Genomic DNA, 14,540 nt, shown 5'->3' with positions numbered 1-14,540 from the left:
TTTACATTCACGCTAGGTGATAGACCACCGAGGCCGTGAGGAGCCTATCTCTCATGTGCTGAATATCTTTACATTAGTGTTTGAGCCAAAATGGAGGCGCTGTCACAACTGGCTGTGATTAATTATTTAGTCCATCAAAGTCTCTCTCACTTAAAACATAATCTAAAAAAGGGTTGATGCTAAGAAAAGACACATATCCAAGACTTTGATTTAGTGATACCTCTATTTATCTTTTGATTCAGCAAAAATACAGAAGCATTTCCAAAAATGAAAGTAGTTGCTACCTTAACAGACTTTGGGGGTATTGTTGCCCTGAGTAAAGCCTCACAGGTTGTACAAGTCCCGCCTAGTTTGCCATGATTGGCAGAGTTCAATCCCAATTAACTCCAACCTTCTCCTCTGACATTTACGGGTGAAAACACACTGTACACATACAAATAGTTATAACAATTATCCTACACAGCCATAATGTAGGTAAATTCGCCTAGTGGGTGCTGCTGGGGCAGCACAGAGACACAGCAGGCGTCCTGACAGTCCAAAATGAGGGTACCAGTGATCCTCGGGTACCTGCAGCAGTGCTTGTGCGCATGCGGGGGTCAGGGTTGACAGTGTCCACACAGTCGTGGAAGGAGTGCGGCGGCTAAGCTAACTGCAACCACCGCAACTAGCTACATGTGGAGGGTAAAACGGGAGGCATCCCCGACCCCAACTCTGTCAAAATTCCTCCTTTTTTACCCAAAACAACTCTAAAGTTCAGCCTCATCGAAAATAAGGGATAATATCTGTTTACAATGAAAGGGTGAGTGTAAGCTTTCGAGTCACGAATAAGTAGCTTAGCACGAGTAAAGTTTTTCATGCCTGTTTTTTTTCTACAAGGGGAGGAGACGGCGAGGCTAGCTAGCTTGCTAAGCTACTTTTATTCAGGTGTAGGACAAAAAATACAACCAACAGCGCCTTTGCTGAAACGGCTCAGTCGTGTATCTCCTCCTTAACTTAAGCCGCTTCTCGGCTCTTTGGGGTTCACGGACAAGCAAAGCTAACTAGCTAGCTGCTCCTGGGAAGCTGAGTCAGTAAAGCCACTTTGGCTAAGCTAAAAGGGCTGGATCTCAGACAAGGTGTGTGTTCGCGTTAAAGTCGGCTCAACTTTACTTCAGCTGCAGCATGTCGGCTTCTTAAGTGAACTACCAGACAAGCTGCGGGCACCGGGAGCTCATGTTGTTCAGACCCCGTGTGAACGTTACAGCTCGCTCTGTGTAACCTGACATGTCAAAGTAACACAAGAACAGTGATGCTCGACGTTGTAACACATTTTCTGGCTGAGGTCTCGACTCTCAGGTATCACGCAGGCGATTAAAATCCTGAACTGTATGAATTGCTCAGATAGGATTTCACAGACGTAACAGTTTGAAGTGTGGATGGGTGCTGGCACTGTATATCCTGATGAACAACACACGTGACCAGCAGCTGTTTTTTTGGGATGTGTAGTCTCCTATAAATACCACAGTGATCCCCTTAACCACACCAGCTGGGGAGAAGTGTTTGGGTCACTCATTAGTCTGAGGTTATCGCAGAACTGACTCTTGATCTGAGCAGGTGCCATATTAATTTTCTTGTAAATTAATGGCAAGAATGTTACAATCATTAGCTTCACGTGTTTGTTGGGTTAAAATGTTGATTTCTGTGGATTTTGTGGCATCCCATTGTGTTATGTAACATTTGTGTCAGTGGCACGGCTTCCCAACCTCTGGATTGGCTGTCATTTGCTGATTATCTTCTCAAAATTCATAATTTTCTTCATAAAACATCAGAAAATGGTGTAAAATGTCTATTATACTTTTATAAAGCAGGATGTTTTGGCCGACCATCTGCCCTAAACCCAAAGATGTTCAGGTCACTATTACAGAAGGCAAAGAAAAGCATCAAATTGTCATTTTGAAGGTTCAGAACCAACATTTGAGAAGCTACAGCGTGACAAAGTGGGCAAATTATTTGAAAAATCACCTTAACTGACAAATTTTCTGTTGATTGACTGAAGTAATTGATTCTTTCAGATTCAGCATTAATGTTTATTAGATAAGGTACCTGCCCTCAGATGGTTGGTTTGTACTCACCAGTCTTCATATACTTCTTGAGAGTTTCGTGCTGCTGCAGTAGATCTGTGATCCATTTGATTTAAGTTGTTGTGCATATCCCAGTGTGCCCAGTTTCAGCCATGTGACCGTTTTGCTCTTGTTCCAGTAGCCGGATCGAGCTGGGGGATGTTACGCCCCACAACATTAAGCAGCTGAAACGTCTGAACCAGGTCATCTTCCCTGTCAGCTACAACGACAAGTTTTATAAAGATGTGCTGGAAGTTGGAGAGCTTGCAAAGCTAGGTAAGACACATGATTCGTAACTTATTTTCAAAAGCATGTAGCTATTTTATTTCTGTGGACAGTGAGATATTAGAGGCTGAACTGTACTTGATTTAACAACCACATGGATTAATTGAATTATTCTTTAAATGCTTGATTTCCAAACATGATTTCCAACATACTTCAGGGCCATATCCCTTTATAGACCAAATCAAGTTGCGTTGCCATGAAAATCTTTACATTTCACTGCCATCTTCAGTCTTGCCATCATTGCTCCTTTGGTTTGACAGAAATAAGGATTCCCAGTCTGTTGATGATGTTTCAGTATTCCCTCTTTGTCTTGCAGCATACTTCAATGACATTGCAGTGGGCGCTGTGTGCTGCAGAGTGGACCACTCTCAGAACCAGAAGAGACTGTACATCATGACGCTCGGCTGTCTAGCACCCTACCGTAGACTTGGAATTGGTACGGAGCTCTAAGTCTGTGGAAGACTCTTTAGTGCGCCATGCGATCTTGGGTTGTTGTTTTTTTTTTATAACATTGCTTTTGTGTTTTGCTCCAGGTACAAAGATGCTGAATCATGTGCTAAACATCTGTGAGAAGGATGGCACTTTTGACAACATTTACCTGTGAGTATGAAGAGATTTCATAGATTTTGTGTAAAGCCAACTAAAGCTGTAGTTAACAGATTTACCTTTCAGTTTAGATTAATTGGATATTTTAACTGTAACTGTCTAACTGTTCTACCACCAACTAAATTTCCATTTCCCTCCCCGCAGTCATGTGCAGATCAGCAATGAGTCAGCCATTGACTTTTACCAGAAGTTTGGCTTTGAGATCATCGAAACAAAAAAGAATTACTACAAGAGGATAGAGCCTGCAGATGCCCATGTGTTGCAGAAGAGTCTGCGCAGCCCGTGTGCACCCCCCAGCGGAGAGCTTCAGAAGGCAGAGTAGGGGCACAGAAAGAGCACAGATGTGCCCGCCTCCACAGAAACAGAACTGTGACAAATGCCCCAGGGTCGACACATTCAACACTTTCTTCAAAGGACGCTAAAAAGAGAAAACAAATTTAAAAGTACAAAAATTGCTGCATTTATTTTGCAAAGGGGTCCCCTTTTGATTTTTGCATATTTTATTTCTCCCCTTTCCTCATACAGATAATTGGAAAAGACATAAAGCTCAGTATCCAAAAGTGCTCCTACTGACAAAGTTGCCAACTTCAGACAGTTTTAGACTTGGTGGAGGGGGAGGGTGTGGTGTTTGCAAATCATACTGTTTGTGTTTGAGTTGTTTTTATGCGGTTATAAAGCTAATGGGGACATATCAATACTGTCGAGCAAAAGGAAACAGTTGGTTTGAAGCGGTAAAAGTGTTTGAAAGGCCATCACTGACACACACACACACAAAGTCCCAGCTGGTCAGCTTGGAGTGATGCTTCGACTTGTTGCGTGGAACAGTCACAACTCTATTCCCTTGCCATTTGAACCCAGGGATTTATGAGAGATGTGTCTGACCAGTTTGTTGATATGTGATGTCCAGAGGGGGAAAGCAGAAATGCTTCCCCTCGGCACAGGCGAAAGGAAGGCTGAACGGTTTTGAGTTGGTGGGAAGACGTGGTCACCACTCATAATTTCTGAAAAACGTTATTTTCCGGCCTAGTTATTTAATTCCCCATCAACTGTTATTTTTATTTTTTACATTGAGACGGCAAATGGTTCAGAGGTTCTCCTGGGTTTACGACTAAGAGTGAAAACTGACTGAGTGAAACAAACAAAATATCATTTTACTGAATGTGCTCCTGAGAAGGGCACTCCTCAACATTTTATGAGGGGATATTCAAATAACAGATTGGCTGTTTAGGATTGCATTTGGGCATTATTTTCCATAGTATCATGAAGGTGTGTGAGGATGTGTGTCTCTAAACACATGGGAGTGTTTTGAGACATCTTACCTTCAACACCTTTGGCCACCATGTAGCCACCTTGCAGAAATGGTCTTCTCAAACTACCTGCCTGAGTCAGCTTCTGTTGCTGCACAAACCTTCATCAGGTTTCGAAGCTCTGCAGATAGTTTGCAAGTTGTGGTATGGTCTTTTTGAACAGTGTTTCACCCCGAGGAAGCTCTGACCCCTCTGCATGCAAGGAGAGCTGTGTCCTCTCCACTGTAGTATAAGCATGTTTTTTCCTTTCTTTGAAGAATTTTATCTTTTCTGGAGCTCTATATTGTAAGACTTTTTAACGTCTAAATAAAGGAATTACTATTTGCAGTAAATATGTTGCTAATTGTCTTATTCTGTTTCCCGTACATGATTAATTATTTGCTAAATATACAGAAATGAGGGTGAAAAATAATTTGAACAAATCTACTGTTTAGAAAGATGAACAGCATAAACATGTAGGTGCATCCGATGTAAACCCGTCCCTGGATGCCCTCATACGCCTCGTAATTGGCTGAAACCTCCCACATCTGAAATCCTATTGGCTATTAGCTCCCGGGAGCCCTCCCCTTTCTACACAAGGTTAGGTTAGGTTTACTGGATTGTTTTGAGAGATGAGTTGAGCTGAATGCTTTGCTAGCTAACAGTTAGCCTCCAATCTTAAAGTTCTTATCGGGACAGACAGCATCCAAAATGTCGATGCTAGCGGTGAGTGGAAATTACGACTCGTTAGCAGCTTTTAATCAGCTGAGACGCGGAGAAATCCGCCGTTAATTTGCGTGATAATTATGTCGGTAACGGTAAGCTAAGATAGCTATTAGCCAGCTAGCTAACAGAAAGCTAGCTGAATGGGTAATTGCTCAGGTTGCTAGTTTTTTGCTAGTTAAGTGACGGGATAATTATCTAGACATCGCTTATTGTCCATGTAAATCAGGACATGTTTTTGCTGTTCATGTCGCTCATTAAACAGTCTGCAATTATACTGTAATATGCAGGTAAATGAGTTTAGGTTAGCTGTAAAGCTTGATTATTCTACACCAGTTTGTTAGCATCTAGTTGTTGTGGTGGCTCAGTTTAGCTTAAAAAGGTATTTTAACTGTGATATCTAAGAGTTTCTGCTGCACCAAATTATATGACAACATTACTGCTGGCTCATCGCATCCGAGTGATTATTCTGTGTTGTTATTCAGTTGGCTGGGCTCATCACACTTATTTAAAATTCCTATTCTGTCGGATGGATCATGTTTTCATTGCAGGACGGGCACGGAGGGGATTTAAGGTCCAGCTGTTAAATGTGTTGACTGGTACCTTATCTTACCGGCAGCTGTTTGTACAGGATGCCAGAGATGACTGAAACTCAGACACCTGGTCGTAAACCCAAGTAAGGATGTTTGAGATGAGCTATTTTGTTGTTTTAGCCAAATGTCTGCACAGGCACTTGGATGAGTATGAACATAGTTGTAATAAAAGAAACCATCATTTCATATTTTGCAGAAAGAAGAAAAACAAAGAATCTCACAATGCAGGTGAAATAACATCTCTTGTTTTGCTTCTGTTTAAACCTTGCTGCTTAGTGAACATAGATGTATTATTGGGGGTGTTTCTTTAACCAGTGATCATGATAAATACAACTGAAGTTTAGTATCTTGTTCTTATAGTTGAGAGACACAGAAAAGAGAAGATTAATGCAGGGATCAACCGCATTGGCAATCTTCTGCCCTGTTCCCAGGCACTTAAACAGGTAAGTGACAAGCTGGCATTATTGATTTGTTGTATTAGCAGCATGTTTTGGTAAAACTAATGTCTGGACAAGCCTGCTGTATGGTATGCTTTAAAATCAGACCATTATCCCCTTATCTATAGAGTAAGAACATGATCTTGGACCAGGCGTTTCGTTACATCACAGAACTGAAGAAGCAAAATGATACAATGCTTCTGGAAGGAGGAGATAAAGTGCAAGGTGAAGTTCAATAATTGCACACCTCACACATTGTTTTCGCTGAAGTGCACAACTTAATTTTCTCATAAATTAATTATACTTGAAGTTGAAGTGAGGTTGTATTGAAGTGCTTAGAATCATTAACATATGACTTTGTAAGATCGATTCATTATTTGTGGGCTTGGTTTCTGTGCAGCGGAGGAGATTCGTCGGCTGAGGCGTCAGTTGGATGAGCTGAGGAGGGAGAGTGCTCAGTACATCGAGCTCCTTAAAGCCCATGATATTAACATTCTAGAAGACCCCACTATCCACTGGAAGGGCAAACAGCGCTGCGCCAAGGTGGCAAAGGTGACCCCCACGCACCAACTCCCAAAGGGGATCATCGTCTATTCCAATGGCAATGTGATGTGCCCGGCAGGGAAGGAGACTAGCCCTGGGAAACAGCCTTCTGAAACCTTAATTCTTCAGCCACCTTCTGAGATCGGTGCCAGGTTGAGGGTTAATGGAGCCCTGCTGCAAGTTAATACCTCTTCTTCGACCCCTGCACTCCTCCCTGGGTCAGCTGCTACACCCACTCAGTCTACACCAGGCCTGAGAATGATAGAGCAATGTGTGGTCGAGACACCGGCTGCAGCCCCTTCTCTGCCACCCTCTGTGTCTTACATCACCCTCCAGATCCCTGCAGCCACCACAGCCCTGCCCCAACAACCACAGCCTGCCGCCCCAGCCCAGACTGTCACCATAGCAACCACTTCGGCCTCACACCTTCCCACTGAAAGCCCTGCTCAGCCCATGTCCAATCCCACCTCCCAGTCTGCACCCACATCCAGAGCAACAGTCTCAGAGGTTTGCTCTTGGGTTTCACAGGACACTTCAATCAGTACTGTAAATTACACAGCTATCCCTAACAGCCAAGGCCTTCTTAGGCCTGGGGCGGCAGGCAGCACACAGACTACATGGACAACACTGCAGATGGCAGGAAACACAGTGCAGCCAGTCTGCCAGACTCTCCCCACCCCAGAGGTCATCAACACCACCCAGGCTGTCCAGCAGGTGACTGTGTGTCCAATGGGCAACAAACCTTCTGTTCAGCCCATTCAAATACAGATGCAACCACATGTCCCTGTACAGCAAGCACCCATTACAGCTCACATTCAAGCACAGCCCTTTCAGAGAGCACCCCAGCTACGGCCAGCAATCCTGAACCAGGCTCAGCCTCAGCCTGTCCTAGCCCCCCAACCTCAGTGTGCTGTTCTCCCCCAGTCAGCAATAGTGCCCCAGCCAGCTGTGGTGGCCCATCCCACGGTTGTGTCACAGACCCAGCCTGCTGTACTTCAACCAGCATCATTGGTTCCCCATCCTCCGACAGGCCTCATAACCCAGCCTCAGCCCCTCTCCCAGCCAGCCCTGGTGCAACAGCCACAGGCCACCGTGCTGCCCCTCCTTCAGACCATGCAGGTGCTACAGGTGAATCCAACCGGAGCAACAGCCTCAGGTGTAACAGCATCACAGAACACTAACAAACCTAGTGTGGTTATCCTGCAGCAAGCCAGCACTTGCTCCACCCAGCCGGTTGTAAGGGAGGAAATAACCAATCAGACACCCTGTCAGCATATTGTAATCATCCAGGCACCCAATCAGGCCACACCTGCCCCACAGAATCCTCAGGTTGGCGTGGTGACTGCACCTGTGCCTGCTGCAGTACCTGTTGTGTCCACTCAATTACCCACAACTAGTAGTCCAACGTCTGTCGCTTCTCTACAGAGTGTTGGTGGAAAGCAACTTGTGCACATTCTACCGCGCCCTGCTCAGTCTCAAATTAGCCATCCCCTTCAGGTCACCCTGGCTTCCTCTTCCCCACCGGTTCCTCCAACGCCACAGACTATCACTGTGAACGGCCAGGTGTTTGCCTTGCAGCCTATGAAGACCTCTGACAAATCCAGCTCCCAGGGTGGCCAGAGTACACTCCAGCTGGTCCAGCCCACCACCACGGAAGAACCAACTACTAATGTGGCCCTGAACAGTTTAGGGGCACTCAGCAGTCTCAATCAGAGTATCTCTCAGGGCCTCCCACTTACAATTTCTAGCCAGAACAATGGTCAGCCTCCAGCTGCTCCACCAACAGTAGTCCAGCAGAAGCAGCCTCCTGCTCCAGCATCCGTCCCTGTAAGTGCACATACTCTACCTGCCCGACAGCTACAGGTACCTTGTTTGAACCCAGTCAAACCAGGACTGGTGGGTAATGCCTCTAAGCCTTCAGGAAAGAGGCTTCGCATTACTTTGAATACTACGAGGGCAACTGCTAAAAGAACTAAACCAGTCAAGAAAAAAGAGCCCAGTCCGGTGCAGCCTGTCGTTACTGTTTCAACCAAGCCAGTGGCTTCTGCAGGAGAAAGCCAGGCAGCTCAAGTTACAGTATCTCAAGTTTTACAGTCCTCGATTGTAAAAGTCACAGACATGCCCTCTACCTGTACCACAGCTGTCACAACTACAGATTGTAGTGGAGCTATTATGGCAAATATCACCTCTACACAAAACAGTCAGGTAATGATTGTGTGTAGTTCATCTAATGAGTCAACTGTATTTAGTCAATCCCACCCACAGAGCAAAAATTCTGTCAGTGCAACTCCGGCTGATGTTATATTCAGTCATAGTAACACTAGTGGTGTGGGAACTGCAGTTACAACCGTCAGTACCACATCGGTCAAGCCATCAGTCAGTGCAGCTGTGGCCATAGAGAGTAAATCAGCTGTAGTTTCTGGCAACAACTCAACCGTAGCCAAACTTTCAGTTCCAGAGGTTAAACAGACAACTACCGGTTCAGCAACTGGCACAACACAAAGTAAGTCAGATGCCACCACTGCTGTTTCTAGACAGAGCAGATCTGTGGTCAGTTCTGCAGTGGACACTGAGTCTCATTACACTTCCACCACTGTTTCAACTGCATGTCTGACTCCTGTCTGCACCAGCAATATCACAGCACCTGCACCAGTATCTTTAAATCAGGCTACCCAACCAACTTCAGCATGTTGTCCCCAGGGATCCAACACCCAGGCTCCTCTACCTTGTAATAAACCTGAGTCTCAGGCCACCACTTCACCCTTGGTCTCCACAACCGAGGTGCTCTCATCACCTGCTGCAGCTTTTACCGCAGCCCACAGCTCTGTTACAGCGCCAACAACAAATTCAGAGTTTAGGAAAAGGGTCCCTACCAGTAGAGCTCCTGCACAGCAGACTGACACGAATATGGCCAATTCCTCCTCCTGCCAATCTGCTGAAGTCAAGACACCCCAGCAGCCTAGAAGAGACAGGGAGGCCCAGGAAGAGAGACGCTCCACAGCAGCACAGAAAGAGGGCTTGGTGGCGGTGACCTCTGACAGCCCCTCAAGAAAGGATTTTGCCCTATCTCAACAGGTGTATACTAACCTTGACGATCAAACCATAGAGCATCCTATGACATCTAGCAGACAGACAGACTCTCCCATGTCTACAGGGGCTGGGGGAGGCAGAGGGTTCTCTGTGGCATCCATGCTTCCGCAGGGCCACAGTATTAGTGCGTCATCCGGCTCCTTTGGAACATTTACTTTCACCTCTGAGCAGGCAGAAATGCTGGCGATGGCCATATTAGAACAGGATAGTCCAGGACGGCGGACTGGAGGCTGCTCTGGTGACAACACTGCTTCAGCAAACCCCACCACAGCCACATGGGAGCCCCCCAAACCCCCACCAGTGTCTAGCAGTAAAGAAAGGGGCTCAAATGGACAGCAGGCTAAAGTGACTAAACCTGTGGACACAGTCGCAGTTAAAACAGCTGCACAGGTATCTGTCAGAGGACAGGCTGGGGAGGGGTCCGTCAGTGGGCCCAATGGAAGCAGACATCCACACAACATCTCATACTCCCAGTCTCAGACTCTCCCCCAGGTCCAGTCTCAGAGCTCATCCCAGAGCGGCACTGTGGCTAGCCTTAGTGTCAACAACCTGATCAGGCCCAGCTCCAGTCAGCAACCCTACCCTGGTTCCCCCAGTCTTGCTGCTCAACAGGGCTCAGTTCCCTCACCTGTGGGGACCTCAGCCCACATATCCCAGCCCCCAAACAATGCCCTCTCACCCTGCTCAGGTGCTGCGCAGCTGAATGAGTACACCCCCTTGAAGACTGCATTAATGCGGGCTCAGGCTGGAGTTGGCGTGGGTGAGCGACAAGTGAAGATCATCTCCAAGCGGCAGGCCCAGGAGGAGGTGATGCTTAACACTGGAAAACGGCCCAAGCCTTGCCCTCCATCAGCTACCACTGTAAGCCATATGGACATCAAAGCACCCGACCACAGTCAGATGATGGGACAGCTGCCCCCCACGTCCTCAGCTGTCATGACAAGGATTAATACAGAAAGTGGAGGCCCCCTCTTCTCCACAAACTCATTCATGAGCCCAGTAGTTCGGCCCACAGATGGACACTGCCCTCCTCAAGGACCCCCTGAGCAGAACCAGCCAGGTGTGCTTCATGTGCCGCAGGGTCATCCACAGCATGCTGCAAGCCAGCCTGGCCAGCACCTGGGAGGAAACCTTTACATGAAACAGCAGCAGCAAGAGCAACAGAGACACCATCTCTATCATTTACAACACCACCTTACACAGCCTGACCCCGCACAGCGCCACTCACTACACCAGAGGGCGCTTCAGCAGCAGCAACAGCAGGAGCAGCAGCAGCATGTGCAGAAGAAGCGGGGACTTGTCAGAGGCAGTCAAACTGGTTCACCTGCTGGCCTGCAACAGAAGCAGCATCACCTGGAAAAGTCTGGAGTTCAGCAGCCGCAGCAGCACTCGCATCAACAACAGACACAGCATCAGCAGCACTCACAGCAGCCGCAGCAGCATCAACAACAGTCACACCAACAATCACAGCAGCATCAACAGCCAACGCAACACCAACAGTCGCATCCCCAACAGCACCAACAGCAGACACACCAACAGCAAACACAGCATCAACAACACCAACAGCAGCAGCAGTTACAGCAGCAGCAGAGCTCCCACTCCAGGCACCAGCAGCATCTGCAGCAGCAGATCCAGCAGCAGCACTTTAGACACCAGGAGAAGAGCTGTGAAGCCCAGGCAGCAGGATCAAGAGCTCACCACAGCAGCCACCTGGCCCAGCAGGAGCATCTCAAGGTTGGTATCACAATTAGTTTGAGCTCTTAAATCCTTCGTTTTGAATTCTTGAATCGTTGGGTGTCTCTTAATTAAAGAATGTCATCTCGACCTGCTCTGCATGAAAAGTGAGATAACGTGAATTATAAATATAGACTGAATGATGGTAGATAAGGAGAGTGTGATAAAAAATATTTAAACATACAACTAATGAACAAAAAGTCTAGCAATGTCAAATTTGATTTCCAATTAATTTACATTTACCATTTAGTAAAGTAATTGTTCCAGATTTGTCCCAGCAGAAAAAAAGAATTGAAACTAGTATGTTGGTATTTTTTACAGGAATTGTTGTTCAACCTGGCACTGTGGCTGATAACACTGGTCCTGTTACAAAGGCCTAGTTTTAGCAATCCACTGCAGCAGACCACATTTATACAGCAAAAACAAAAACGAAACGTTTGCCTTGGAGCTTTTTCTTTCCTGGTCCTTGCAATAAAAAAGCAGCCCTGCTCTCTTAGCCACAAAGGAATGATAATTCAAGGTTGTAAATAATTTTAAGAAATAAACATGAAAATTGTAATATTTTGCCAGACATTTATAGATGGACACAGTATAAATTAAAAATACCGATGACTAAAAGTTAGACTCGTGGTTTTGGATTGGTGGAGCATGTGCACCATGTTATGCTACTATAAGTGTTTTATGGTAATCCAGCTGTAACACTTCCTCTCCCTCAGCCTGGTCAGGACCATAATGCTATGCAGAGGATGATGAGTTCCAGGACTCTGGAGCAGCAGCTCATCTCTCCTCCCAGCAATCCCGTGTCCCGGTCATCTGACCTGTCCTGCGCTCCGTCCCGGCAGGAACGTCACCGTGTTTCAAACTATTCTGCAGAGGCGCTCATAGGTAAAAGTTCCACAAGTGGTGAACAGCAACAGCGCATGGGTCTCCACCTTCAGCCGGGGCGCGGTGCCACACAGGAGCAGCCAGACCTGCGCGGTTATCTGGACGCGTCACGAGGGAAGGCCAACATTGCACACAACCCACAGAATCGCCTGCCCTCTGACCATCCAGGGTCCGCTGATGTTCAGCGGGTCTCTGAGTGTCCACCATTCAAGGCCATGGGAGGAGGAGCACATCAGCTCAGTGGTTTTGAGGCTCAGGTGTCTCGTGGGAGTGACATGGCCCCTAAGTCAGTGCCACCTTCCCAGAGGGGTCCTCAGGGGCAGCAGCAGGGAGGGTTCAGGATGGGTGTTGGACCTCCAGCAGACGGCAGAAACCGTGGCGGCTACAGTGCAGCTCACCCCGGCTCACAGGGCGTACAGGTTGGACCAGCACTGCCCCGGGAGCAGGAAGGTTGTCACCAGAGTTTCATGCAAAGCCTCCTCTCTCCCCACCTGCCTGAGCAGAGCAACCACCAGCGAGCAGTGCAGTGCTGTCCCCCAGTGAGCATGGAGTACAGCTGTGTACCTGGAAGCTCTTCAGGAGACATACAGGCCAAGGCCTCTAGCCCAAGTGTGCCCCAGACGCAGAAGGCCCCAGCTATGCGGCTTGGAGAGGGCAACAAGGGCCATATTTCTCAGGTCAGCAGTAATATGCATGGAGGCCCAGGTGTACGCACAGGTCTCCCCCACCCTCCAACACCGCACAGCAGCTCTGAGCCAGGCCGCTCCTCGGGCCCCTCCAGACCACCCACTGCTGTTAGCCAGCACTCCCGCCACATTGGCAGAGACACTCAGCCTACCAAGCTGAGACTTGGTGACCGGCCTCGATCAGGTACTCTGAGACAAAGCAACCCCTTTGAGCCCGATGGCCACCTGCCTCTGCCCTCGGGAGGAGGGGTGCTGCTGAGCAGGCCACAGTCTGGAGGGGAGGCACGGCGCAGCACTATTGTCCGCTTTATGGCAGATAGTGCCCAGGTTCCTAGTGACAACAACCTGGTGCCTGACCAACACCTAACACAAAACTTTGGTTTCCCCTTTATTCCTGAGGGAGGGATGAATCCTCCACCTCCCATCAATGCTAACTCCACATTCATCCCCCCAGTCAGCCAGCCCAACGCCTCCCGTACGCCCTCCCTTCTGCCTGTGGAGCCCCAGAACACTTTGCCCTCCTTCTACCCTTCCTATTCTCCAGCTGCTCACCCCAGCCTTCCCAGCGATGTCACCCTTCAATACTTTCCCAACCAAATGTTTACCAGCCCGAGCACAGACAAAGGCAGCGCTCCTCCACTCAATAACCGCTTCGGCTCGATCCTCTCCCCGCCTCGGCCTGTGGGCTTTGGCCAGGCCAGCTTTCCTTTACTTCCAGATATGCCCCCAATGCCCATTGCCAACTCATCGGGAATCACCCCTCACATATCCAACTTCAGCCTCACCTCACTGTTCCCTGAGATCGCCACAGGCATGCCCACTGATGGCTCGGCCATGCCCATGTCTCCCCTGCTGTCTCTCTCAAACACCTCCTCCGCCGACTCTGGCAAGCAGCCCAACCGCCCTGCCCACAACATCAGCCACATTCTGGGCCATGACGGCAGCTCAGCTGTGTGAGGAGAGGTCCTGCTGCTTTTGGATAAACTGGTGTGCCGAAGTGAAGTTTAACTTTAAGTTTGAGGCGTGTTGTTCTTTTAAATGTTCAGTGAGTTCTGAAAGTGATGGTGAAGCACCTGATGGTGACCCGACCACCTGATCTAACAGTTTCTAGGCTGAAATGTCTGGAGATTTTTGTTGTTTACATGTTCACTCAGTTTAAATCTCAAATTTGTTCCCTTTGGCATATGTATGTTGAAGTTATAGTTTGTAATATTTCAAAATCTTACATTTTTAATTGACAGGAAAATGTTGTCCTCTGAAGTTAACTTCGGTAATGTTGGTCAAACCGACTGTTGGGTTGTAAAACAAAATAAAAATTTAGGTTTAGAACTTGAATTCAATGTTTTCTGGGGTCATTGACAAACCTGCACAGTAACCTACCAATGTAATTTACTAACTTATATCAGGTTGTTCTGTACAGAATCTTTTTTTCCCAAGAGCTATTTTGTAAATACCAATGTTTCATATCAGAATTGTTAGATTATGTATGTATTTGTAAATACAAAATTGATTAATAAAGTTTATAAGGAGACATTTGTATTTGCCAACTGAAGAAGTGTGTGTTTCTTGCTCC

The 14,540-nt window shown here is 47.3% G+C and overlaps 2 protein-coding genes across 3 annotated transcripts; both read left to right on the top strand.

Annotated features, from left to right (window-relative positions):
* The first annotated feature begins 617 nt into the window (after positions 1-617).
* naa50 (N-alpha-acetyltransferase 50, NatE catalytic subunit) lies at positions 618-4,629 on the top strand. Of its 2 annotated transcripts, none has more exons than XM_070853266.1 (5): positions 618-799; positions 2,242-2,375; positions 2,701-2,820; positions 2,918-2,984; positions 3,135-4,629. In XM_070853266.1, the coding sequence occupies exons 1-5, from the start codon at positions 792-794 to the stop codon at positions 3,310-3,312; spliced, it is 507 nt and encodes a 168-aa protein (XP_070709367.1). In that variant the 5' UTR covers positions 618-791; the 3' UTR covers positions 3,313-4,629. The 2 variants fall into 2 exon arrangements, with proteins under 2 accessions (XP_070709367.1, XP_070709366.1); XM_070853265.1 differs by having other exon boundaries at positions 2,239-2,375.
* A 288-nt stretch (positions 4,630-4,917) lies between these two features.
* On the top strand, positions 4,918-14,487 carry LOC139221099 (basic helix-loop-helix domain-containing protein USF3). Its single transcript, XM_070853012.1, has 7 exons — positions 4,918-5,002; positions 5,551-5,675; positions 5,789-5,820; positions 5,953-6,035; positions 6,158-6,254; positions 6,430-11,396; positions 12,113-14,487. Exons 2-7 carry the CDS (start codon positions 5,632-5,634, stop codon positions 13,922-13,924), a joined length of 7,035 nt encoding a protein of 2,344 aa, XP_070709113.1. The 5' UTR covers positions 4,918-5,002; positions 5,551-5,631; the 3' UTR covers positions 13,925-14,487.
* Positions 14,488-14,540: the final 53 nt, after the last annotated feature.

The sequence above is a fragment of the Pempheris klunzingeri genome, chromosome 21 (genome assembly GCF_042242105.1).
Source record: "Pempheris klunzingeri isolate RE-2024b chromosome 21, fPemKlu1.hap1, whole genome shotgun sequence".
In the NCBI taxonomy this organism is placed as follows: domain Eukaryota; kingdom Metazoa; phylum Chordata; class Actinopteri; order Acropomatiformes; family Pempheridae; genus Pempheris; species Pempheris klunzingeri.
This window is presented reverse-complemented; position numbering and strand designations above follow the sequence as displayed.

Coding starts and splice junctions, on each gene's coding strand:
- LOC139221099 (XM_070853012.1), top strand. CDS start 5,632: ATGCCAGAGATGACTGAAACTCAGACACCTGGTCGTAAACCCAA. Junction 6,255..6,429: donor AGGAGGAGATAAAGTGCAAG/GTGAAGTTCAAT, acceptor GTTTCTGTGCAG/CGGAGGAGATTCGTCGGCTG. Junction 11,397..12,112: donor CCCAGCAGGAGCATCTCAAG/GTTGGTATCACA, acceptor CCTCTCCCTCAG/CCTGGTCAGGACCATAATGC.
- naa50 (XM_070853265.1), top strand. Junction 2,821..2,917: donor CTACCGTAGACTTGGAATTG/GTACGGAGCTCT, acceptor GTTTTGCTCCAG/GTACAAAGATGCTGAATCAT. Junction 2,985..3,134: donor ACTTTTGACAACATTTACCT/GTGAGTATGAAG, acceptor CCCTCCCCGCAG/TCATGTGCAGATCAGCAATG.